This window comes from Ambystoma mexicanum, chromosome 12 (assembly GCF_040938575.1).
Source record: "Ambystoma mexicanum isolate Mex_15411 chromosome 12, UKY_AmexF1_1, whole genome shotgun sequence".
NCBI lineage: Eukaryota > Metazoa > Chordata > Amphibia > Caudata > Ambystomatidae > Ambystoma > Ambystoma mexicanum.
Window position 1 is genome coordinate 1,166,212,739 of NC_090936.1, and position 27,294 is coordinate 1,166,240,032.

At 45.3% G+C, this 27,294-nt stretch overlaps 1 protein-coding gene across 3 annotated transcripts in view; it reads right to left on the reverse strand.

The window, feature by feature from the left end:
- SRGAP1 (SLIT-ROBO Rho GTPase activating protein 1) overlaps positions 1-27,294 on the reverse strand; it is a 640,444-nt gene that overhangs the window by 70,570 nt on the left and 542,580 nt on the right. For all 3 annotated transcript variants that reach the window (XR_011281914.1, XM_069629793.1, XM_069629794.1), the window contains 2 exons: positions 12,185-12,290; positions 1,103-1,327 (listed from right to left, as the gene is read on the reverse strand). Coding sequence is in view for 2 of the 3 variants with exons in the window: in XM_069629793.1 (XP_069485894.1) it covers positions 1,103-1,327; positions 12,185-12,290 (331 nt within the window). In the remaining variant the exon portion in view is untranslated. The remainder of the gene's footprint in view (positions 1-1,102; positions 1,328-12,184; positions 12,291-27,294) is intronic.

A 27,294-nucleotide genomic window follows, 5' to 3' on the forward strand; every position in this document is an offset into this window, starting at 1 on the left:
TCTGATTGCTTGGGGCTTGCATGGATGACGTGAGCATGGTTGCTCGTGCACTCTTGGCTTGACAACTATGTCCGCTACGTGAGAAAATCCTATATGAGAGCTTTGCTCTTCGCGTTCCATCGTCTTCACTTCCGGAGTACCATTTAGATGCGCACTCCCATTTCTACATCCGAGTACTTATGCGGAGCAAGCACAGAGGACTCAATGCTTACTCATCAATCATTTAACAACGCGCAGAACAGATGGTGTTTTTTTAAGCATCACACGTTCTGCGGTTCTAAAAATAAGGATCTGACTCAAAGCCTGTTTTATTTACGGGTCTTGATTGTCACCTCACCTGGAATAATTCGGGTGATAGGAATTCCATTCTACGCACAGCCCGGCTTTTAAAGAGAGCGCTTGCCTTCGTACAGCTCCAGGCAGCACCGGTTCAACAGGCAGGCAAAGCAGGCCGCCGTCTAGGGCACCAGACTGCCCCTAAAATCATCCATGGTTGCGAACATGCTAGGGAGGGCCGTGAAGGGGGCTGTTCAATGTAAGTTTCCTTTGCAGGGGCAGCACATCCTGTACACACCCGTCGCCCCACCCCTACCCCTACTAACAGTTTTAGGACATCAAATGCCTTTTCAAGTACTATTCATTCCCTTGAGGGGCAAAGCATCGCACACCTGATCTTGTGCCAGCTGCTTGCCAGTTTTAGGGTAGTAAATGGCATTACAGGGGTACCCAGTTATTTTATTGCAGAATAGTCACCACACACACTTTTCGGTGCAGAATTTTCACCACCAAGAAATCCACCTCCAATATATAATTTAAAAAAGGTACTGATGGTAATTTTGGGAAAGAGGATCTTTTTCTGGGGGGATAGGGGTGGGACTGGGGGTTGTTGGGTGGGGTGCAGGGTGTTCCCCCTCCCAGATCATTTTGCGGCTCTGTATTTAAAAATGGTGAAAATTCACAAAGGAAACATTTGGGGATGAAAAAAAGCAGGAAAAACCACAGAACAATGACAGGTCTTATCATTCCGCTGGGTGGCAAGACTTTACTCCAGTGTGTTATTCATGCAAAGCAGGAGCACTGGACAGATTTCCCGCAAGCTTACCAGTAGTCGTCCCCGGCCATACACTTCTCATACACGGGGCCCTCCAGCTCCTTGGCATCCGGGAAGATGTTCTCGTTGTGGATGATGATGGTCTTGACGATCTCGTTCACGTGAGCCTGGCACGAGACCTGGTCCTGTATGTCCGGGACGGGCATCAGCGTTGGCCCGAAGCATATAGCCAAGTTGTACGGGTCCATCATGTTCTCGTCACTGTACTGCGATAGGCTGTGAAGAGGCAAAGAGTACAAAGCAAGCAGGGCTTTAAAGAAATATATATTCCCAAGGTAGAACAGCAGGTCGCCAAAGAACATTGCCTTCAAAATTAAAAGGTATCTTTCATCACGTACAGGTTCTAATGTATACACTGGCATTAAGTCTACTTCAGGGCACTCCCAATTTTGGAATATATCAAAGTGAGGTACTGGGAGGTAACGTGCTCTGACCGCCATCTCAAAATTTACAGAAGTGGTGAAGCAGGGATGAGAATGCGGGTATCCTGGTGGCACAAGTGCGAGTTTAGTTGCTAGACCACCCTAATCCAGCCCGGTATCCTGTGCGGGAAATCATTGAAATGTGTTTGATTAGGGTCTCCTTTGGTCCCTGTTCTAGATTTCATCATCACCAGAGATCATTTGATCCAGATCAAACGAGGCTGGATATACCCACTAGCCAAGAAAAACCCAATCTGAATCTAGGTGACCAAGCAACCAGCATCATTCCACTCAAGGTCATTGAGACAACCGCAGCCATACAATTGTATGAAAAAAACAGAGCAACTCTTACTGTACTGTACTGTACAGTACTGTCAATCTGTGTTAAGACCCAGATGCGGCACCGAAATAGCGACCGTACTGGATACTGAAGAGGCACAGCATGGACATGGAAGTTCCATGTCAACTTCCCGTACTCAACAGTTGAGTTGATACAGTCAATGACAAAATGCTCAACACGCTACTTGCCGCATGGCTGGGTTCTCAGGCCCCTTGCTCTAATGGGTTTCCTACAGGGCAGACAATAGCTGGGTCAATTCAGATTGAAGTGCCGCACAGTCACACGTGGGGTCCCCAAGTTTCTATCCAATCACTAGTGAACAGAGGAGAGCACAGAGACAACACGCTGGTCTTGAAAGCGGGACCACGCAGAGAAACAGAGGTTCGAATCCCAGATCTGCGTTTAGAAACCGAACTCAGGTACGGTATTAGACACGTTATAAAAAACAATTTAAATTAAATTAAAAATAGTCATCATTAATCTATATATGGGGTCCTTTAGAGCTTTCCTCAACCACCAAGAGACCTTAGTCCATCAATATGCAGATGACTCACAATTATAGGTAAAGGTCAGTGGCACCAAAGATATCTCAGGGCTGAAATGCTGCCTCCCTCTTACCCAGTCATGATGTCAATCACCTGCCCGAGCACCCCAACACCGAGTTGATGCTCTTCGCAAACCCAGCCAATCAAACGCTCGACCATTCTCCTATCCCAGCCAAACACTCGTCCAGTCTCCTAACCCAGCCAATCAAACACTCGCCCAGTCTCCTTACCCAGCCAATCAAATGCTCGTCCAGTCTCCTATCCCAGCCAATCAAACACTCGCCCAGTCTCCTAACCCAGCCAATCAAACACTCGCCCAGTCTCCTAACCCAGCCAAACACTCGTCCAGTCTCCTAACCCAGCCAATCAAACACTAGCCCAGTCTCCTAACCCAGCCAATCAAACACTCGCCCAGTCTCCTAACCCAGCCAATCAAACACTCGCCCAGTCTCCTAACCCAGCCAATCAAACACTCGCCCAGTCTCCTAACCATGCCAAACACTCGTCCAGTCTCCTAACCCAGCCAAACTCTCGCCCAGTCTCCTAACCCAGCCAAACACTCGTCCAGTCTCCTAACCCAGCCAATCAAACACTCGCCCAGTCTCCTAACCCAGCCAATCAAACACTCGCCCAGTCTCCTAACCCAGCCAAACACTCGTCCAGTCTCCTAACCCAGCCAATCAAACACTCGCCCAGTCTCCTAACCCAGCCAAACACTCACCCAGTCTCCTATCCCAGCCAAACACTCGCCCAGTCTCCTAACCCAGCCAAACACTCGCCCAGTCTCCTAACCCAGCCAATCAAACACTCGCCCAGTCTCCTAACCCAGCCAAACACTAGCCCAGTCGCCTAACCCAGCCAAACACTCGTCGAGTCTCCTCTTCATTGGGCACCTGTGAGATCTATGAGTCAAGCCTTGATTTCTGGGGTCCAAGAACTTCATTAAAACATCTCCTCGTGGGGATGTACATTCGAGTTGGAGTGTTGCTATGCTCTCACAACCATGAGTTTTCAGTGGGACCCGGGCGTCTATAAATGTTCCTATCATGGACCGGCGCCTCCACCAACAGCTTCATAATGGATTTATTACAGACCGGGCCATAGTGTGAGAACAGAGCCGAGGGCTTGCCAAGCACAGACACCAAGGGCAGACTCGCTGTATGATGGAGTCTGGACCACAACGAGACCATTGTCTTAATCCGTGCCGTCCAGCAGGACGAGATGCAGCAAGCTTCCGTTCCCCACCCTCGCCGCAACAATAGAGCTTTTACAGGACGCGACCACCTGGGAGATATCCCGGGTCATTCACGGCTAGGGAGGCAGACATGAAATGCAATCGATTCATGTATGGGAAGGCACGCGACATGCAGCAGCCACGGCTTCTCTGGACGCTAAATGGGCATTCTTGCAAAAATCCTGGCGAGAAAATGGCCGCTGTTCCGCCGGAAGCTTTTAGTGAACAACAGACTGGCACAGCTACCCACCTATTAGCCGTAGGTAGGTTGAAGCTCTGAAAAACACCGACGCTTCTGTTTGGTTGCAATGGTAATAGCGTGGCACAGCTTTTAAAAGTAAAAACAAAATCCCGCACCATCCATGGTTTCCCCTTTCAAGATTATTATGAGAGCGCCATGGCTTTAATTGAGACTAGGAAATACAGAAGCGGCCCTCAGCATTGGTACTCTGCCCGTGATAATGCCCCTCGCGAGGCTGAGTGGTGCTTGCTCCAGTGCTTCAAGGCGCTGTTTACCCCACAAATATGGTACCCAGGTTTAGACAAAAAGCAGATAAACTACTTTACCCCACAAATATGGCCCCCAGGATTAGAGAAAAAGCAGAAATGCTACTTTGCCGTCACAAACAATGCACCCAGGATTAGGCATCGATGATCGGGCCTGCTTCATTACCAAAAATGGGGGGGGGCTGTATGGGTACAGATACAGTCCCCAGTGCAAGGGGTGGCCAGGAGGCAGTGCAGGAAGGTGTCAGGGTGAGCAGGTACCTGGGCCCAGGGGACAGAGGGTGGCCAGGTGCACAGTGCCAAGAGAGCATATCAGCAGGGGAGAAGGGGGGCGAAGGCAGAAGCAAAGAGGAAGGTTTTGAGGTGCTTCCGGAACCGCTACTTTATGCTACTTTACCCTCGGACATGGAACCTAGGTTAGGCAAAGAGTAGATATGCTACTTTACCCTCACAAACATGGCACCGGGTTTAGGCAGAAAGCAAATTTGCTACTTTTCACTCACAAACATGGCACCCCGGTTTAGGGAAAAAGTAGATATGCTACTTTACCCTCATAGACATGGAACCTGCGTTAGGCAAAGAGTAGATATGCTACTTTACCCTCACAAACATGGCACCCGGGTTTAGGGAAAAAGTAGATATGCTACTTTACCCTCACAAACATGGCACCCGGGTTTAGGGAAAAAGTAGATATGCTACTTTACCCTCATAGACATGGAACTTGGGTTAGGCAAAGAGTAGATATGCTACTTTACCCTCACAAACATGGTACCCGGTTTTAGGCAGAAAGTAGATATGCTACTACACCCTCACAAACATGGTACCCAGGTTTAGGCAGAAAGCAGATATGCTACTTTACCCTCACAAACATGGTACCCGGGTTTAGGCAGAAAGCAAATTTGCTACTTTTCCCTCACAAACATGGCACCGGGTTTAGGGAAAAAGTAGACATGCTACTTTACCCTCGTTGACATGGAACCTGGGTTAGGCAAAGAGTAGATATGCTACTTTACCCTCACAAACATGGTACCCGGTTATATGCAGAAAGCAGATTTGCTATGTTACCCTCACAGACATGGGTCCCGCTTATAGGCAGAAAGCAGATATGCTATGTTACCCTCACAAACATGGCACCGGGTTTAGGGAAAAGTAGATATGCTACTTTATCCTCATAGACATTGAACTTGGGTTAGGGAAAAAGTAGACATGCTACTTTACCCTCGTTGACATGGAACCTGGGTTAGGCAAAGAGTAGATATGCTACTTTACCCTCACAAACATGGTACCCGGTTATATGCAGAAAGCAGATTTGCTATGTTACCCTCACAGACATGGTACCCGCTTATAGGCAGAAAGCAGATACGCTACGTTTCCATCACAAACATGGTACCCGGGTTTAGGCAGAAAGCAGATATGCTACTTTACCCTCACAAACACGGTACCCGGGTTTAGGCAGAAAGCAGATATGCTACTTTACCCTCACAAACATGGTACCCGGGTTTAGGCAGAAAGCAAATTTGCTACTTTTCCCTCACAAACATGGTACCCGGGTTTAGGCAGAAAGCAAATTTGCTACTTTTCCCTCACAAACACGGTACCCGGGTTTAGGCAGAAAGCAGATATGCTACTTTACCCTCACAAACATGGTACCCGGGTTTAGGCAGAAAGCAAATTTGCTACTTTTCCCTCACAAACATGGCACCGGGTTTAGGGAAAAGTAGATATGCTACTTTATCCTCATAGACATGGAACTTGGGTTAGGGAAAAAGTAGACATGCTACTTTACCCTCATTGACATGGAACCTGGGTTAGGCAAAGAGTAGATATGCTACTTTACCCTCACAAACATGGTACCCGGTTATATGCAGAAAGCAGATTTGCTATGTTACCCTCACAGACATGGTACCCGCTTATAGGCAGAAAGCAGATATGCTACGTTACCCTCACAAACTTGGTACCCGGGTTTAGGCAGAAAGCAGATATGCTACTTTACCCTCACAAACATGGTACCCGGGTTTAGGCAGAAAGCAGATATGCTACTTTATCCTCACAAACATGGTACCCGAGTTTAGGCAGAAAGCAGATATGCTACTTTACCCTCACAATCATGGCACCCGGGTTTAGGGAAAGAGTAGATATGATACTTTACCCTCATAGACATGGAACCTGGGTGAGGCAAAGAGTAGATTTGCTACTTTGCCTGCACAAAAATGGTACCCGGTTATAGGCAGAAATCAGATATGCTACGTTACCCTCACAAACATGGTACCTGGGTTTAGGCAGAAAGCAAATTTGCTAATTTTCCCTCACAAACATGGTACCCAGGTTCAGGCAGAAAGCAGATATGCTACTTTACCCTCACAAACATGGTACCCGGGTTTAGGCAGAAAGCAGATATGCTACTTTACCCTCACAAACATGGTACCCGGGTTTAGGGAAAAGTAGATATGCTACTTTATCCTCATAGACATTGAACTTGGGTTAGGGAAAAAGTAGACATGCTACTTTACCCTCGTTGACATGGAACCTGGGTTAGGCAAAGAGTAGATATGCTACTTTACCCTCACAAACATGGTACCCGGTTATATGCAGAAAGCAGATTTGCTATGTTACCCTCACAGACATGGTACCCGCTTATAGGCAGAAAGCAGATACGCTACGTTTCCATCACAAACATGGTACCCGGGTTTAGGCAGAAAGCAGATATGCTACTTTACCCTCACAAACACGGTACCCGGGTTTAGGCAGAAAGCAGATATGCTACTTTACCCTCACAAACATGGTACCCGGGTTTAGGCAGAAAGCAAATTTGCTACTTTTCCTTCACAAACATGGTACCCGGGTTTAGGCAGAAAGCAAATTTGCTACTTTTCCCTCACAAACACGGTACCCGGGTTTAGGCAGAAAGCAGATATGCTACTTTACCCTCACAAACATGGTACCCGGGTTTAGGCAGAAAGCACATTTGCTACTTTTCCCTCACAAACATGGCACCGGGTTTAGGGAAAAGTAGATATGCTACTTTATCCTCATAGACATGGAACTTGGGTTAGGGAAAAAGTAGACATGCTACTTTACCCTCATTGACATGGAACCTGGGTTAGGCAAAGAGTAGATATGCTACTTTACCCTCACAAACATGGTACCCGGTTATATGCAGAAAGCAGATTTGCTATGTTACCCTCACAGACATGGTACCCGCTTATAGGCAGAAAGCAGATATGCTACGTTACCCTCACAAACATGGTACCCGGGTTTAGGCAGAAAGCAGATATGCTACTTTACCCTCACAAACATGGTACCCGGGTTTAGGCAGAAAGCAGATATGCTACTTTATCCTCACAAACATGGTACCCGAGTTTAGGCAGAAAGCAGATATGCTACTTTACCCTCACAATCATGGCACCCGGGTTTAGGGAAAGAGTAGATATGATACTTTACCCTCATAGACATGGAACCTGGGTGAGGCAAAGAGTAGATTTGCTACTTTGCCTGCACAAAAATGGTACCCGGTTATAGGCAGAAATCAGATATGCTACGTTACCCTCACAAACATGGTACCCGGGTTTAGGCAGAAAGCAAATTTGCTAATTTTCCCTCACAAACATGGTACCCAGGTTCAGGCAGAAAGCAGATATGCTACTTTACCCTCACAAACATGGTACCCGGGTTTAGGCAGAAAGCAGATATGCTACTGTAATCTCACAAACATGGTACCTGGGTTTAGGCAGAAAGCAGACATGCTACTTTACCCTCACAAACATGGTTCCCGTATATTCATCCTGAATTCCATATTTATCTACCGGTAGAGGCCTGAACTCACGGCAGGTCAGGCCTGCCGGTTGTTTACGGCCCCTACCGGCAGACTCGGAGTGAGCCGGTCCAGAAAAGGTGCTGGTAATGTTGTTACCGGCACCTTAATTCCGGACTGGCTCACTCGTTAAGAGGCCCTATGTTTGGGAACCGTATTCAAAGTGATTGACAAATAGATGCATTAAAAAATGCAAAGGAAAACCAATGTTAGCAGCAGCCTGTTGCATGCACATGGGCAGGAAAGGCGGCATAGGGGCTTGTTCAACCAGTGACATCAGAGGAAGGGTAGAGATGTAGGTGGGACCAGAGTGGGCCAGCCTGTGTTTGCACCCAGGAAGTGCAATTGTTTTGGTAAACAGAGCCTGAAAACAGTTAGGGCCTGATTCAGAGAAGCGTTTTATAATGGGGCAATCCCATAGGAAAACGCTCTCTGAATTGGGCCCTTGGTGATTTGTTTTAAAGGGCACCTGAGATGCTTAACTAATGTATTACAAAGATGACTACGACGTAAAACAAATGGAGTCCCTCCTCCATATAGGGTTGGAGGTGGAAAGAAAATGGTTGCTGTGGTGATGGAGGTTGAAGGTAGCATGTAGCTCTCCAGATGTTTTGGGCTACGACTCCCATGATCCCTCACCATTGACTAGAATGACTAGGACTGGTGGGATGTATTGCCCAAACCACCTGGCGAGCCAAAGGTTGCAGACCCCTTCTTTAAATCATAGTACTTACTGCCAAAGGGAGACATCTAGTGAGGTACCTGAAAGTTACCCCATCTAGGGGGACACACTCATTGAAATATCACTGCCAAGGAAAATGCATATTTCCAGCAAAAACATTCTGAAGCCTTTAACATCCTCCAAACTCTGACACCAGCACTCAATTTTTTTTTACCAAATAAATACAATGTCTACCCTCCTTGGAGACGTTTGGGGTACATTATGTCAATATTAAGCTACCACTGGTCCTCCCCATCCTACCCTTCAGGAAGGGCCTGGAGACAGTACTCTTCAAAGCACGTTTCACCAATCACTGAACGCTTCACTCAACCCTGTCCTGCCTTCGAGTCTCCCTCCCCGGAATCCCGTACCCATCCCAGCTCCTCATCCTCAGGTCAGAAAACTCGTTCTGGACCTTCCGAAAACAGTAGAAAACAAGGCTTTTCTCACTGGCAACACAAAACTAAGCCTCCCTGAACCACCCATTACCTAGCAACACAAGTAACACCCCGAAGACTACTTTACCTGTCTCGCGGCGCATATTATTCCCTCCTTAGCGGACATCACCATGTAACCACAGTGGTACTATCTCGCATTGTCTTGGATGACTGACACTTGTATAACTGCGTAACCCTGTTACTCTGTAACTGTAACTCTAACTGTAACCATGACCAACTCTGTAATGATGCAATGTGTACCTATGCATAAACCTCTGCTGCAAGAAGAGCGCACAGATGCCTCCGGGTTGGATGTGCTATATAAATTGCAAAAAATAAATAAAATAAATAAATCCACCCCTGCATCCTATTTGTAACCCCCAGGTGCGGACCCTTTGCACAGTGCTCCGTTGCGTCCCAGCTAGGTTCAAACTTATACGTACATCATTGCACAACAATGTTTGCATGCAATTGCCCCATGTCGTCCTGTGGCGACAAAGCACATCATGTGACGCCATTATGTGCGCCTGCGAGACCCACTTCGGAGCTGCCATCCTAAGAGGCCGCGAAGGGCATGTAGCAACAAAGTCAGTCCCCTCTTGTAATGGATTTGGGTCTCCTAGCTGGCATGAAAGAGATCTTCAAAATACACCCACCGCCAGTTACACTGCGCAGACATCTGAAAGAGCCGCAGGTGAGGGAATAAGGGAAGCGGCGAGTGGCGTGATCGGTAAGGAGGTTTTCAGCTCAAGCGTTGTCATTCTGGTTAAGGCCCTCTGCTGACCCACTGATCACAATGGCCCGCCAACATTCCAATGTTATAATGGTGATGTGTGAACAAGATAAACAGCACAACTTTGGTTCCTATCAAATCCTTCAGATTGAACATGGGTCCACAAGGTACTTCGTAACACGGGTGCCCGGCAAGGCCGGCAGTCCGATTTCTTTTTAAAACATATTTATTATTTCATCAAGTATTACATAAACAATATGTTTGTTGGCTACACAATGTTTGGGATATAAATATAGGCTAATACATTACAGCTGCATAATACAGAGATTTAACATACTATAAAATATTCGCTCTTAGCATTAGACAGCCTCGAGATCCTTCCTATCCCCTCTTAATACCAATCAAAATTAAATCAGTGACAAATATGACTTTCAAATAGAGAGTAAGTCTTACAATAAAAAAAACAAAAACAAAAAAACAGAAGAAAAAAGAAAAAGAAAAACACATATTAACAGACAGGCAGCATCTAGTTACAGCAGTCCGGTTTCTTAACCATGCCCGCCTTTTCTTGTATCGGTGGCAGAGCGGGTGCCCAGGTGCTTGTATTTAGCAGACGATCCCCAACCTGTTCTAGGAGCCACTGAGGACAGTCTTTAACCTGGGCATCAGGGCAGAGTGTGGTTATCGTCTAGGCCGGGCAGTGGTTTTCAGAATTTGTTATACCGCCTCCCCCCCGCTTATAATATAGTTTCTGGGCCCTTCCTACCTAGGGTTTGGCCCCCATACGGGGGCCAAAGAATGTCCAGGGAAGCCCCAGGCTCTTTAAGATATATGCAGTGTCTACTGCTTATATTTTCTATTAAAACCAGTAAATGTAATCCTTTTTTTTAACAATAAAAACAGTAATCTTTATCCCTTTTTAAAGAGTCTGTCCCCCACGGCCCGGACCCGCCCCCCCCCGCTCTCACCCCCCACAGGCTGGCCTGCCCCCCCAGTTTAAAGACCACTGATTTAGGGGCATGCCCAAGCTTTTGACCAACTTTTTTTGGTCAATTTGTGTTTAAAAAGTTGGCCAGAGTGTTCGGGGCGATAGTACATCAAGTGACGTGCCCATGGCAGAAGTGAACTATGGCTGTGACTGACATCAGGTCGTCAATTCTTTCCACTTATAGGTGTTGAAACTGTGAGCGCTGGCTGAAGGGTGGCTGCATATTTGCGTATTTTCTGTATTCACACCCAAACTAACACCCCCCGTGCCCCCCCCAGGATAGCGCTGGGGTGGACTGGGAATTTCTCCCTCCTCTATTTCCCACATAATCAGAATAAAAAGGTCACTGGTCATCTTGCTGTTCACCGGATATTGTTAGTGAAGAGATTGTGTTAAACCAAAGGTAACTGACGATTCTCAGGGACACCCCACTTTCAAAGTCATGGGGGAAGGTCTTATTTAGTCCCAGACTCCTGAACTATACAACCAACTACCAGTCCCCGGTGCAATGACCTTATAACAAGTAAGATTTCAGATGAATGATGCTTTGAATGTCCTATATTACAATAATCGCTCGTGACCTTTAAGAAACACGTGAAGACGTATCTTTTTAATCTTCCCGATTAGATACCCACCACCTCAGGTTTTTTCCTCTCTTCTTACCTGCTGCGCTCTGAGGCCTACGGGCGTGTAGCGCCTTAAAAGAACCGAAATAAATAAATAATCTACCAAGCTTTCCACCTGTGCGAATCTGTTGCTAATGACATGTGAATTCACAAAGGTTGGAGTTTAGTTGTGGGTTAGGCCCAGCTGCAGAACAAAGGCTGTTTTTGCAGCGAGAAACGGTGCTGCAGATGAATTAACATGGAATTGATAACTAGGAAAATGGAATTTCTGGCTTGGCTTCTATTTCTTTAGATGTTAAATTAAGCCTCTTAGCGCCGCCCGCACTCCTCCTCACTAGTCCAGATGTGGAGGCTATACATCCAGCTGAAACTCTGCCCCCCAAGCAGGACGCACAAGTAGACCAGACCTTCCCACCAGACCTGGGCTCTGCAACCTTGGGCTCTCCAGATGTGTTGGACTGAAACTCCCAGCAACCCTAGCCAGCATAGTCAATGGCAAGGGATCATGGGAAGCATAGTCCAAAAGATCTGGAGAGCCACAAGTTGCAGAACTACTATGCAGAGCCAGACTAAGGAGTCTGCAGCAATGGTGTTACACATCACACCCCGCCTTCTTGTCCAAGTGCCAGGAGGCCACACCTTGGCGCTATGGATGGCTCCACAAATCCTCCAATATGTAAATAAAGTTAAAGCTGTTGTGGTTACTTACTGGTTGAGAAAGGCGAAGAGATATCGCATCACGATAAGGACGGACCTAGGAATGGTCAGCAGGATTTTGCGTATGTGCAGCGCCCTCTCATGGAGGTTCTCTATTCCTGCAGAAGGGTAAAAGAGCTTTTTTAGGGTTGACTTGCCTTAGAGAGCAAAAACGAATACAGCACAATACAACACATCCGTACAAGGAGTCGCAGGCACAACACCAACAGTTTGGGGCGCTTTGCGCTATCCTGGACTGCTTACCGGGGCTCATTCAACAGGTCTTAAAGTGAGGCTTTGCAATTGGTAGGGCCCATAACCCAGCAGCTTAGGTATCACAGTTGTGTATTGAACACTATTTTGAGAAGTATTTAATTTATGTGGACTCCCCGAACCATAATATGTAGTTGGGATTTTCAGAATCGCATACAAGTGGGCACACATCATACACTGAAATTCATCACATGTAACCTTCTCGTGGATTAGTCTGGTAAAATAGCTGAGTGAGTCAAGCACTTGCTTCAGAGGGGTGTGGGGACCTGCAGTCACAGGTTTTAATCTATGCTGGGGCGACAGGGCCTTTCATCCCTCTCAGGTTGATACATTGGGTCCATTCCATTTGGTAGTAATGGCACACAACATTACCGCATTTTGCAGCGGAAGGAATTGGTCAGGACCCTCAGTGTAAAAACATATTATAATGTTATCCCGAAAAGCTAAGTGCATTTTCTCTTCCAAACTGAGGAGCCCAGCCATATATTGTATGCCGTGCTGCATTTAACTCGAGGGGTTTTGTAACCCCGGCAAACGCACTACTTGGAAGAGAAAGAGTTAGGCGAAACTAGTTGCACAAGGTCCATCTCAGGGTTTCCTGTTCATTCATCCACAGTAATTACTTCCTGGTAATTTTCTACAAAGTACTTACTTCGAAATTACTTCGACAAATATGGGAATTTAAGAGTTAAGGGGTAAAAAGTGGGTCGGGACGGGAAGTAATGAACGGAAGGGGAGGATGGGGGGACCGGCCCAAAATAAAAAAAGAAACCTACAAAGTAACATTTCTAAGTAATGACTTTGTAGTAAATTACCATAAAGTAATTACTGTCGATGCAATGACATGGTACCCGTATCAGAGTTCTGCGGGTGAAAGAAAGTGCACGTGACGCGCGTGAGCTACCAATAAGCAACGCTGTTTAACATATAGAATTAGAGATGTGTAGCTATCGCCTACGGGCATAAACCCCACCCAGGGGTTCCGATCATGTCTGATCGACAATGACAAGCTCGAGTTGTCTATGATGGATCTCGGAACGCTGAGGTGGAACGCCTCAGAGCGCACAGCTACACAACTGTATATTTATGTTGTGCATGGCGCCCGCGTCCCTTTCTGCACCATTTCTGCCTGGACCACCGTTGCAAAGGGTGTAAGAGGGGAGTAATGAGGCAATTAGGTACAACATAAAAAGTAGCAGGTTCATTCTCCCAAAGCAACTCAATAAGGATTGTAAAAAATACCTGTCAGAGAAAATGCCACTTTCCTCACTGTGACATCAAAGCAGCGGATTATGAATTCAATGATCCTCTGCTCTGATGTCCAAGCAGCAGGAGGATATGACATTTTTAAAAGGATAGTTTCCGGTGGGAACCATGACCAACCCTGTTTAATGTAGTGACAAGGTTTAGGAACCCAGATTGTATGGCAGTACCGACTGCTGACTCAAAGTAACAGGCAAATAGGTTCAATGATTTTTTTGAAAAAAAATCATGGATATTCAGGAAAGTATCACTGAATTGATAACTGAGGAAGGATGGGGAGAAGTTGTAGAAGAGGGAGAAGTGGTAGAAAGCGAGGAAAATGAGGAGAACTTTCAATTCCAACCTATTGAGAAAGAAGATATAGAAGCTTTAATACTTAAACTAAAACCTACTAAGGACTTGGCTTTTCCTATACCAGCATGCACTGCCATTCGCCTAGCAACCAACCATACCCCTTTTTTAACAATCTTTGTAAATAAATCCCTATCAGAGGGCTATGTTCCTTGCTCACTTAAGCGAGCAGTGGTAAAACCGCTATTGAAAAAGCCCAAATTGGACCCCATGATACAAAACAATTACCGCCCTGTGGCCAATTTATGTTGACCTACTAAGATCCTTGAAAAAATGGTTTGTAATCAATTTCAGCAGTTCGTCGACAATAAAGACATCCTGGACGAACATCAATCAGGATTTCGCCCTAATCATGGGACAGAGACTGCCTTATTGGCAGTCCAGGATGACTTGTTAGAAGCTGCGGACAGAGGAAGCAACACAATATTGTTGATGCTCGATTTGTCGGCAGCATTCGACACAATCAACCACAAAACCTCCAACGGATTAGAAGTATAGGCAGAGCAGCTAAAGTTGTGGTTGATTGGTTCGATTCCTTCCTACAAGATAGAACCCAGCAGGTGGCCCTGAGAGCATTCCTCTCAGAGTTAATACAACTGAGATGTGGAGTCCCCCAAGGCTCAGCGCTGTCGCCTCTGATTTTCAACCTATACATTCGACCATCGTTTGACATCCTGAGGAAACACGGTCTGCGTTTCCACTCTTATGCTGACGATACGCAGATCTATGTGGAGACAGATAATCTGCCGGAGACATTTGAAAGGATAAACCGGTGTATGCGGGATGTCAAAAAATGGATGGCTTGCAACCAGTTACAGCTTAATGCAGCCAAAACAGAGGTAATCCTGTTCAGATCAGAAAAGAAAAATAGAGAGGAGAAGAAAGAACCCACATAACTCCACAGATCCTGGGTGAAAACATATCATTTTCGAGGAAGGTAAAAAATCTTGGTTGTATCTGGCAAGAAAACCTGGCTTGTGAAGCACAAGTTGGGGAAAAAATAAAAGCAGTATATTATGCCCTGCGCCTGCTTAGGAATGTACTTCCTTTAACACTCCAAGATCAGCCAGTGGCGGTGGGAGCCTTGGTAAATGCTCATCTTGACTATTTTAACAGTCTCATGACAGGGATCCCTAAGAAACAAATGTCAAGACTACAAAAGGCCCAGAATGTGGCAGTGAGGTTAACCACCCACCTGGGCAAAAGAGACCACGTTTCCACATCTTGGAAAACATTCCATTGGCTGATGGTAGAGGACCGTATTAAATTCAAGGTGGCGTGTCTGGTTAATAAATGTTACCACAAACTCGCACCCAGATACCTGAATATGAGAATTCACCAGTATCACTCCACCAGAGACCTCCGTTCAGGAGACAAACTCCTGTTATGTGTCCCTCGGACAAAATTCACTTCTAAAGGAGACAGGATATTCTCGGTGTTCGGCCCTAAGATATGGAATCAACTACCGGTCGGCATTCGTTCATGCACCACACTGACAAAGTTTAGAAAAGAATGAAAAACATTCCTATTTAAATGAACCCAAGTAATTATGGTGACCCTAAGCCTCCACAGCTACATTTATAACATATAGTGAACATCTGCGCCTGAATGCAATTGCTGCTTTGTGCGCGTTAGAAATGAATCAAAATCAAAATCAAAATCAAACAACAGTATAAGGGTCTGGTCAACTTAAACAATTGATGTCTTTTCTTAAGTCCATGTAATGTTTTCATTTAGGCCTATAGACGTGTTTCCTCCTTTTTGAACTGCTGGTTTGCGGTCTTAATTATAAATAGCACTGGTTAGTGTTTGCTAAATTGAGATTTACCACCACGGTAGCCAATTTGTTCACACACTTGTTTGTCCCAACAAGTTGCCGGTGAACGGTGCAATTGACATAAGGGACCAATGCATAAAGCACTGCACAAAGACTTATGTGGCGTATCAAACTACCACAGGGGCGCGCTGGGGGCAGCACACCATCCACACTGTTGAGCATCATACAAGCACAGAGCAGCAACCTACTGATCCCACTCTGCATCTAGGATGGCGAGCCCGAATTGACAGCCACATTACCTCCTGGTCAATCTGTCTTGTCACAGTCCTTTCTTACATGAGCTAGAACGGTGATGAGGAAGACCTGGACTCGGAGTAATGAAGGATAATTGTAAGTAACTGGGCAGGAACCTCTCTGTCCGTCTTCCTCATCACAGACCAACCTCACTTAAGTAATGACTTTGACGAGGAAGACCTGGACTCGGAGTAATGAAGATTACAAGTGGGTAATTGAGGAATTTATTTTTACACACTCATAAAGAAAAACGCTCTCCAGAACGCAATGTACACATCCATAAGCATCTATGAAACATATATACAAAACATCTCTAGTTAACACAGAGGACAGACACAGCTTAAAGAAAAGTTTAAAAATGAAAAAAACAGTTAACCTCTTCATCATGATCCTGCACCGATCCATGCAGAAACAAGCATTCCCCCTTCCTCCCTACCTTGCTAAATTCCCTCCCTCTAGTCTCCTTCTACAATCTCCCCATCTCTTTTCTCCTTTCCCATTTTGCTTTCATCTCCAATGACCAGGGTGTGGTAACCACAAGTGTGGGCACACTATGTGTTATGGCCTTGTAACAGGTGACACATGACAGACACAGACAGACAGACAGACAGACAGACAGACAGACAGACACACACACAAACTTCAGTCTCTCTCTCTTTATTTACTATTTGACTGATCAGGAGGAGCACCGCGGGTGTGACCACTCTGCTTAGATGAGGTTGTCGTTCAACCCGTCTCTTTCAGCGTTCCCTGTATGGGTTGCATTATACTGCTAGCACGCTACACGAATTTCTACAGGATTACAATCTGTGGGGCAAATCTAGCATCTGGCCACAATGGGCATAAATGTGCAGCAATGCGTTCTGGTAATTAGAGAACACAGTGTGGACTGGCAGGGAAAAGGCCAGCATTTCACCCACAACTGCCAAACATCGGAATGCTGTTTTCAGAGAAAGAGAAATATGAACATTAAATGGGACCACTTTAATGAAGGTGGTGATTTTTCTTTCAACCTATAGAAAAATACGGACCCAAGCAGTACAAGGAAAAACGAAGAAATGTCTTATATTTACTGCGAGATGTCAAGCAGATTTAATGTATAAAAATGCAGAATGTTAAAACACTATGTATTTTTCTGCTCCTAGGAATTTAGCTGACAGCTGGACTTGGTAACAGCATATCTTTACCCAGGCACTACACACCTCTGCCCTATCCTCATCAGAATCAGGGAATGTCTTTGAAGCTTACAGAGCTAAGAAAAGGGGTGGGTTTGGGCCATCCTAAGGTTTTATGAGGTGCACAGATGGCCCTGTTAAAACAAAAGGCCAAGTTAATGGAGGTGAACTCTGAATAATTGCCCAAAATGCAAGTAAATTTGTGGTCCCTCCCTGGACTATCAAACAGATGGTATACAACAGAAGACTACCACACGATGACAGGAGGTGGAGCTTGCCTCTCTGCTCTCAAAAATAAGGACCCAAATGGGCATTAGCCCTGAGAGAAAGAATGTTAATGGATTAATTGCAGGCAAAATAAACAACGAAACAGATGATCCGGCCCACATGTTAAGTCTGAGATAAACAAAAAAAGATAACAAATGTAATGTGCAATTGAAGTAAAAATATGCAGGTATGCCTAGAAATTGCCAAAGGTTTACATGGAGGACCATACTTTGTACATTTTCTTCAGAACCATAAGTCGTACGATAATTACTCGTTTCATGGGAAAGCCTATGAGAAGACAGTTGACACCACTCTCCTAAATATTCGACCTTGAGAACCCAAGCTACAACTTATAATGTGTTTCTAGCGCCCCAGAAAATGTCATGAAGCAGAGATTTTAGGAGATAGCAGCTAAGTGAATTATTTAAATGTAAAAATGTTTTTACACTGACTCTTATCATTTTTGAATACTCTACGAAAAAATGTCATTCAAACCTACAACCTTGTGCCAACACGGGACTCATTTCATTAAGTCTGGCATGATAAGACTATTTCAAAAATATATATATTGTTAGGTTTGGTTAGAAATCTGAGACATTTGCCACGTTGTAGTTTGAGCTCAGTAACTGAAGGGACCAATCCAAGAAAAGGGGCTATGACTGGATTAAGGGGATGGAAAATAGTTGTTCAATCCCAATTAGAGTCAATGGGATGGCATCCCATAATTTAGATATTTTTGTGAGAGTGCTAAAAGATTCATAAGGAGACACACAATGAAAATAGGGGAGAACCAAGATTGCCTGGGAGGTAGAAAACCAGGGGCAGACAGAAGTTGGGACCCATACATGGAGAGGCAAATCAAAAGGGGATTGATGCTGGAGGTATCCATAACTGAACCTAGAGAGGCCATCTGACCAGATCTCATTTTCCTGAGCACGAAACCCAAAGATATCTTATGTAAGTAAACCTGTCCAACCAAACCAAGTCTTGTGGGGATCTGTTTGATTAAATATCTTCCCTTATTGATTGGGTGGGTAGACTAAGTAGATCCTTAGTATTTTTTTTACTAAATAATACTTTAATTCTTCTATAACCAACTAACACAGGGTGATTTTATTGAAATTCAAAATCAACAACATCGCTTCCAGTGTGGATAAAAATATAATCTGTTAAAGTAATTGGGTACTCCCATTTCTTTTGCCAACTCCGACATTTCACCAAAGTAGGGGGGTGCACAAGAACGACATTCCCAACTGCTCTTTATTTCCCAGACCCTGTCTTAAAGCAGAGGGGCTCCAAATCATAACTGAATATCTGGGTTTGTGGCATAGGAAAATTGTCTTCCCAAAGTTAAACAGGGTGAAATCACTGATTTGAAAGCACGTTTCTGCAGAGAGTGAGAAAGTGACTCCTGGTAGAAGAGAGATTGTTTATTGCATGGGGGCGAAGGCAGATGAGATATATAAGTGTTTGCTATTAAAGGTCTATGGTGCCCCAATACTGTAAAGCATTGCCAAGAGTGCAGAGAGAGATCAAAATACAGACGCTACATGTGTGAAATTGCTTTTGCAAATAGAAAAGTATTGCATATTATTTACAACAAACTTTATGTAAAGTATAGTGCGAAGCGTATGAGCCGGCCAGGTTTCAAGGTACTACAGGTTATTAAAAATGAACCTCATGCAAAGTAAATTATAAGTTACATTGTTGTGTCTTGTCCAGGGTGCTGCACAATTCTGTACATTAAGAGTATTTTTTGAGTGACTCAGGAATCTGAAGTATTCTATAGACATGTGTTTCTATGTAACCAGGGTTGAAATAACTAAAGAAGGAAAACTGTACATGTTGTGGGGTTAAAGAGTCTGTGATCTCTGTTATCCTAAATCAACTGGTGTTTTCAATGTGTGTGAGAAGTTAATTGTTATGATAGAAAAGCATTTGGGCCACGTACTGAGGAGGCGAGATTTGTGATTTTGTAGAAATATTATTTTTCTATTCATTAATAAATATATATTCTTTCTACACACCGGCCGGATTCTTGGCTTACCTATGGTACAGGGTCAAGGGCTGATAGTGGTGGTATATATTTCTTAGACAAGGCTAGAGTGAATTCTACAGCAGGTATATCCGTGCGGTGCTTTGGATTGGGGAGGGAAAGAATTTCCTTCATTAACTGTTGCCCCATAACTATTTCCTACAATTTTGCATACTTCCATTGCAGATGAGCTCATTAGCATTAGGGTCAGCCCTGAGTAAAGTATGCTATGCATCAAAGGGGATCGTACTACCATTGCGGAAAGCGTCCAATCTCTCTTCTATGCTAGCAAAGTTGCATCACAGTGAACATGGGGCAGGGGTGCAAAATCGCACAGAACTAGTAGTAGAACTGGCTGCCCATGGGCCCGGCTTGGGCAGACACATCAAAAGAACACTCCAGTCCCATCCCTACAGTATGGAATGTTCCAGAAGTATGGAGGAAAGAGGAAGGAGCGTAGGGGTATGGAACAGGCCATGTAATGGCACGCGTGGTACTTGAAAGGATCATATATTGGCAACGGTAGAACTAAAGTAAGAATGTACTCACACTTACAATCTAGAGTGCAGTCTGCAGCTATGGAAATTTGTATTTATTTGTTTATTTGTAAAGCGCCATAGGCCGCAGCCATCAATATCTGAGATCTTTGTGGCACTTTATTGCATTAACACCAGAGTTATTGGAGGAAAAGAAAGTCAAATGCGGCACAGAGGAAAGAGGAGGAGTCCAGCACTGGCCAATCTTGGTCCTCTGCAGAGGGAAAAGCAAAGTGCCATGGCCCCTGACCCTCACGGTTTTGGTACAACAGTCAGAGTCTTGTAGCTTAAATTGCTATTTAGAATTGCCAGCAGACGGAAAATTCTGCTTTGATCCTTGCTTGACTTTCTGCACCTGGCATGGACGAACAAGGCTGTGGTCAAGAGAAAAGGGAGATCTAAACCGGTTGCTGGCCATAGAAGAGAAATGGGGGAGAGCCAGGGAAGCACACAGGGGCAGAATCATGACTTGAAAAGGAGGCAGAAAGAAATTGCATTGAAGCAACTGAGAGCTGTATGCAGGATTTACAGACACCTTTTTGATCAGGGGACTGCAACCTTTGGCTCGCCAGAAGCTTTGGACTACAACTCCCATCAGCTCTAGTCAGCAGAGTCACTGCTGAGGGACAATGGGAGTCTTAGTCCAACAAATCCATTTAAGGTAGCAGGGCACGGTTAACATTCGCAATTACTGGAAAAGGCCTAAAAGTGCTTAAAGGTGCGTGTTGGAGGAACATGGGATTGGCCGCCTATAAAGGGGGTCAGCCGAAAGGATACTGGGCTGTGGGGTGTAATGAAGGCGGGGCTTCATTTTCTTTCTGAATTGCATAATTTGAGTGAGTCTAATGTCGATCGGTAGGGACTCCCGGTCTTGGTGCTTTGGCCTAGAATGTGTGATCTATGTATTTATCCTCCTGGGACTCTTTTGTGAAGGCCTTGACCTTTGAAGCTAGCTTTAGAAACTTGATGCACAAAGGAAACTGGGATATGTGTCTTCTTTGTCCTCTAAATGTGGGTGCATGCCATCAAAAACTGGAAAGTCTCTGCAGGGATCCCCCAAAACCCGAAACCGCTCCACCCTCTGCAGATCCGGGCAAATCACTGTGCCCCAGATTAGTAAGCAGTCACCCATGTTTTTAAGAGAACAGGTTGCAAGATTCATCTTTCGAAAGACTTTCATTTGGCAAACTGGTAGAATCCCCAACTGAGGAAGTGTTTTAGGAAATGTATTATTTATTTGAATACAGAAGGCCTTCTTTGATGGTACTGGCCCGGGATCAAAGCACTGTGGGCTAGGATATGCCTACGGATTATATTGGACTACGACTCCCATGATCCCTTCCCATTGATTATGCTGGCTGGGACTGGTGGGACTTATAGGCCAAAACATCTGGAGAGCCAAAGGTTCGAGCATATTTTCATGTATGAATTGATTTGTTTTTTGAGAAAAACGCTCTATTCTTTAAGAAATTATTAGTTCTAAAAAAGTATTTCTCCAATTAAAAAAACATAATTTTTTGTAAAAAGAAAACGAAAAATGCAGTTTCCATTTTAATCAATCCATACATTATTGTGAACAATGTTTTGTTTGTTTGTTTGTTTGTTTTATTTAGTATAGCGCTCCAGACCCAGGGGTAAATGGGCGCTTAAGGACAGGTTACATAGTTACAGTAAATAAGCAGTTATACAATTGTGGCGTTAAGAAGCCAAATATAGTATGTACAGGCAGGTAGTAGGAAGCATTGCAAAGTATGTACCATATATGCAGTTGGGACTGAGCTTAGTTTATCTGAGGATTGCCTTCTCCAGAAGCCAGCGTGTTTCGCGCCTTGAAACACTTGTGTATAGGCGCGTTACAAATGCCATATCATTTCATATCATATCATATCATAACTAATGACTAATCTTCTGAACAATTGGAAGGATTTGGTCAATTTAATACTCAATGGCAGGGTGTTCCAGAGTTGAGGGGCGAGGACAGTAAAGCTCGAGCCCCCCGCTCTTTTGGCAGAGAATCTGGGCACGGTGAGGCAGAGAGTATTGGATGATCTGGTGAATCTTGTGTTAGGCTTGAGGGAGAGTTTGTTGGTGAGGTACTGGGGGGCTAGGTGATTTAAGGCTTTAAAGGTGAGACAGAGGGTTTTCAGGTCGATTTTTTGTTGAATAGATAACCATTTACAGGATATTCTTATGTGGGAGATGTGCTCTCTCCTGGGAATATTTAGTGCTGCTCTCAGCGCATTATTCTGGAGGATCTGAAGTTTCTTGATTATAGCTTGGTTGGCACCAAGGTAGAGGCTGTTGCAATAATCAAGCTTCGATTGTATGAGGGCCCTCGGCAGAATGAGGCAGCTGTTTGCAGATAGAAAAGGTCTACAAGCCCTGATTAATTTTCCCGTGTAGCCGGTAGCTGAGGCGGTCATATTAACTTGTTTGGAGAGGTTGGTATTGGCGTCAAGGTAGAAGCCTAAGGTTTTCACGTTATTCACAACTGGAATGATGCTGCCATCTATGATGAATTTGGAGTAGTCGGGGCTGAGTTTCTGTAGGTTATTGGGGGACCCGAACAGGAGGAGCTCGGTCTTCTCATCATTCACGCAGAGGCCGTGTGTGGCCATCCATGCCTGAATGATGGCGAAGATTTCATTGATCCTGGTGGCGTCAGTGTTGTAATTGCCGGATAGGGTAGGGGGTATCTGGGTGTCATCTGCTTAGTTGGTGTAGGTGACACCCAGATGGTCCCAATGGAATTTACTTTCATGTCCGGGTGAACATTGAACGCAAAAGTGGTTGATTCGTGAAGAGAACTACCGCCAAATGCCCTTTTCTCACCAGGCTTCGGCGGTGGCCCAATGTGTTCAGTGCTGTGGAAGAACGTGCATCCCGCAAATGGCTACAACATGGCTCCCAAGTGACATTTTCTGGCAGGCACCATATGAAATAAAGAACAGCAAACAACATATGTGTTCCATAGCATGCCTGGGGCAAAGCGTCCGCGGAAGACAGGAGCCATGTGGCGGGATGAAAGAGCCAGGCCCGACAATAGCAGGCCCCCATTCACGGGTGCAGGCAGCATGGCCCACACTAAGAAAGAAAAGGAGTTTGTTTTGGGAATTTAAAAAACAAAAAGCTTTATGATAGTACAAGGACCCTAAAGGCGGGAGAGTAGGCTTCCCAGATGGACCTGTCACTGCAGATGACACTTTCCAAGCCCTGGGCTTCTTATCCTTTTGCAAAACATTGCCACATGTGTCTTCTCTCTGTTGTGTTGAGGTAGGTGCATGCATGGGGGTCGGGGGTAGGGTTTCAAGGTTACAAAATGCATCCATTTTTAAACGAAAGCCCCAAAACCTGCAACAAGGCGTCCCCAAAGGGAGGGTTTTCAGCAAAAGCCTTCGGTTGACGGACTCAAAAATAGCTCCCAAGAGCAGAAAGCAAAGTAAAGCAGAGTTTCCCGGGGTAAACTATGCGGGTGGGAGCATGTACCTTAAACGTGCAGCAGGAAACCCACGCCGTAGCCGTTGCCTTTGCAAGGTCAGCGTTGCTTGTTGTAGTCAGTGGCATGTGGCAGCATTGGGGTTTCCAGCAATAACACAGAAAGTTCACCTGTTGGGTTTAACCCAATAGGAACTATTCTTAGAATGAAATATTGAACATGGTTGGTTTGCCTTCACCGTCAAAGAGTCGCGACCATCTCAGGAGGGTACATGGAAGCGAAGATTCTGGCTGTGGATAAGGACCGGAAGGTGAATCCCAGTCCCCCCATTTCATGACTGACCATGAGGCACGAGCCTGATTTCAACCATGGTGGGAGAAGATGGTGGCCTCACATCACCTTAGCGGTTGATTCTGTCAGATCGGGGGTCAGCCGATCGGCAACTCATCTGCCAGTATTAGGGGTGCTGCAAAAATGTTTGCGCTCACAAACCCAGGTTTACACTCTAAGACAAAGCCCTTACATGTTTAATCTTGGCATTCAAGGGGTTAAACCCTGGTTTCCCATAGTTCCTGACAACGTGTTTAATAGTTGTGCGGTACAAATGTCAGTCCTAGTGTGGAGGCTCCAGAATAAAAGGGCATTTGAAGGTTATTGGTTTGAAAGTCTCCTCACTGAAAAATGTCTAACCGCCTTACATTTTCACTGACACAAAACCAAACTATCTGTAAAAAAAGTGTTTTTCACAATATATCGATTAATGAAAACATCTGCATTTTTCATTTTATTTTAAAAAACATTTATTTTATTTATTGGGGAAAAGGCCTTTTTTCAACATACTAATAATTTGTTGAATAAAATAAAGCATTTAAAAAAAAATCAATTAATTTAAAAAGAGATTGAGGTGTTTCTGGGATTCGGCAAGGTCAGGGCCTAGGCATCGATTGATCGGAATGGAATTCCAGAATTTTAGGAACACTGGGCATGGGAAGTTGAAGCTCTTTCAGTGTTCCCAATTGTAGTCCCAGCCCGCCTCTGCAATAGTGAATTTCTTCTATCCATGAGTCTATGGCTCTGTTAGTTAAACATTCCCCCTTGAAAAAGATCAGACTTTGATAGGGAATCCATGGAAAAGAAATCAGGAGCCATGGAATCGGCGGAAAAGAAATCAGGATCCAGGGAATCTGTGGAAAAGAAATCAGAATCCAGGTAATCTGTGGAAAGGAAATCAGAAATTAAATCATGATCCAGGAGACACTTGACCTGATGAGCTGCTGAGAACGCGGAGAGGTATGCAAGCCTGAAGAGGTGTTGAAATTACTAAGAGGTGATGAGAAGGTGGCCAGAGAATTTAAGAGCTCTTGAGAATACCGAGAGCTGCTGAGAATGCAGCAAGAAAACCTAAAGAGGTGCTCAGAAGGTGGCTGAGAAGAATTTAAGAATGAGTTGAGAATATTGAGAGGTAAAGAGACATTACGAGAACCTGACGAGATTCTGAGAAGACCCTAAGGTGGTGTTGGGAAGACTGAACGTTGTTGAAAATACGACGATACACTCGAACCCAAGAGGTGCATAGAACCCAGAGAGACACGTGCATCTGAAGAGTTGTTGAGATTCCAGAGAGGCGCTCGGAAGGCAACAGGACAACCTGAGGTGCTGAGATTACAGAGAGAGACACTGAGAAGGCAACAGGAGAAGCTAAGGTGTTGAGATTACAGAGAGACGATGAGAAGGCAGCAACAGAACCTGAGGTGTTGAGATTACTGAGAGGCGCTAAGAAGGCAGCAAGAGAACCTGAGGTGCTGAGATTACTGAGCGGCGCTGAGAAGGCAACAGGAGAACCTTTCGGTTTTGAGATTACTTAGGCACTGAGAAGGGAACAGGAGAACCTTAGGTTTTGAGATTACTGAGGGGTTCTGAAAAGGCAACATGAGAACATGATGTGTGGAGAATACTGAGAGGCACTGAGAAGGCTACCAGAGTACTGGAGCTGTGTTGAGAAAACTCTAAGAGGTGCTGTGAAGGTTACAAGAGTACTTGAGCAGGTGCCGACAATACTGGCAGGTCCCGAGGAGGCAGCACAAGAACCTGAATAGGGGTTGAGAATACTGAAAGGGGCCAAGAACCGGGAGGCATTTGATCCCAACAGGTGCTGAGGACCCTGATATGCACCCGAGTCTGATGAGGTTTAGAATGCTGTGAGGTTCTGAGAACCTGAGAGGCATTCGAACTGAAGAGGTGTTGAGAACAGGGAGAGTCACGTAACCCTGAAATCCCAGAGCGGCACTTAAACCATAAAGGGAACAAAAACCAAGAGGGGCCCCTGACCCAAATAGGCATTGAGAACCCACAGAGGTGATTGATTCGAAGAGGGGCTTAGAATCTGGAGAAGCACTTGGCTTTAAAAGGGGCCGATAACCCGTAAGAGCATTCAAATCTTAGCGGAGCTGCAACCATTGAGGGGAATTAAGTTGGTGAGTTACAAAGACGCATGCAAAGCGCTGGGATTCAGTAAAGATGCATAAGAGACATGGGAATACGGAGCTAAAGGAAGAGGAAACAAGGGTGCAAGTGGGATTCAAGCTCCTAGAGGTCGAGAGAGTTGTCTTTGAAGGAGGTGAGAAGAAGTAAAGTTCAGAACCTGTGTGCTAGCAACTCTTGGTCACAGTGAACATTAACAATATTGCTCAGAAGTGCAAAACACTCTAACGAACTGGTGCACAAGCAGGAAGCCTAGAGAGAGGAGACCTTTTGGGTTTGAAATTCCCCTAGAAAGAGCCTGAAAGAAGAAAAACAGAGATAAACCTGAAGACGTGAAGGTCCTTAATGCAGACAGAGACTGGGAATTCAGAAGAAACATGGAGGATCAAAAGCATGTATGAAAAATAAAGCTTTGAAAGTAATCAGGGCGTTGTTCATATCACTGCACCAGGTGGCTGCCTTACCTGTTTGTATAACTGATCCCGGGGCGTTATCCTTCTGATCCGGACCTACTCCCCCAGCGAGAAAGCAAGCACCACTTGATGAGTTTGAACAATAGCCCTCAACTCGAGTGAGTGGACGTGCATTCGCTGTCTGAGGACATTCCAAAGATGGGCCCGGAGTAGCCTCTTCCCCTCAACCCAGAAGTCGCCTGATGATCATCGCTCACGCTAGTGGAGAAGTGACAAAGGGGAGCATCTGCTATCAGTTTGCTGTGGTAGGTCCACCACCCAAGGACTAGGAAAGTCTTCTGTGACACTATCGTGGCTTGCCCCATGGCACAGATGCCCGAGACCAAGGGGAATCCAGCAATCCTACGAACAGGAGAGTGTGGCTCTACCGAGACACAGGAGGCCATGAGGCTATAAAGACCCAACAAGCAGTTGCCATGGTCATTACTGTTGATGTACCCCAGTGTTGCTGACTTTGGTAAATCATATCCTCCAACTTTGTCAAGTTGCCCCATATAAATTGAGAGCAGTTACAAATGGAGTGCCCATCAGAATCAACCATTGTTTGGGTCTGACTGCTGCAGTCAGCCATACACTTAGAGTACCTCTCTGGTGATGTGTCAGGGGGAGTCTGCCCCGGCTGGTAAATTGGGCTTCCCACCCAAGCTCTGTTTGTCTGTTGCTGGTGTCCCCTCCATTACATGGGACACCACACCACACCACACGCGAGCCGTGGCTCTTTTTGAATCCATGGGGACACAGTATTCCACGCGGGGCCGCCAG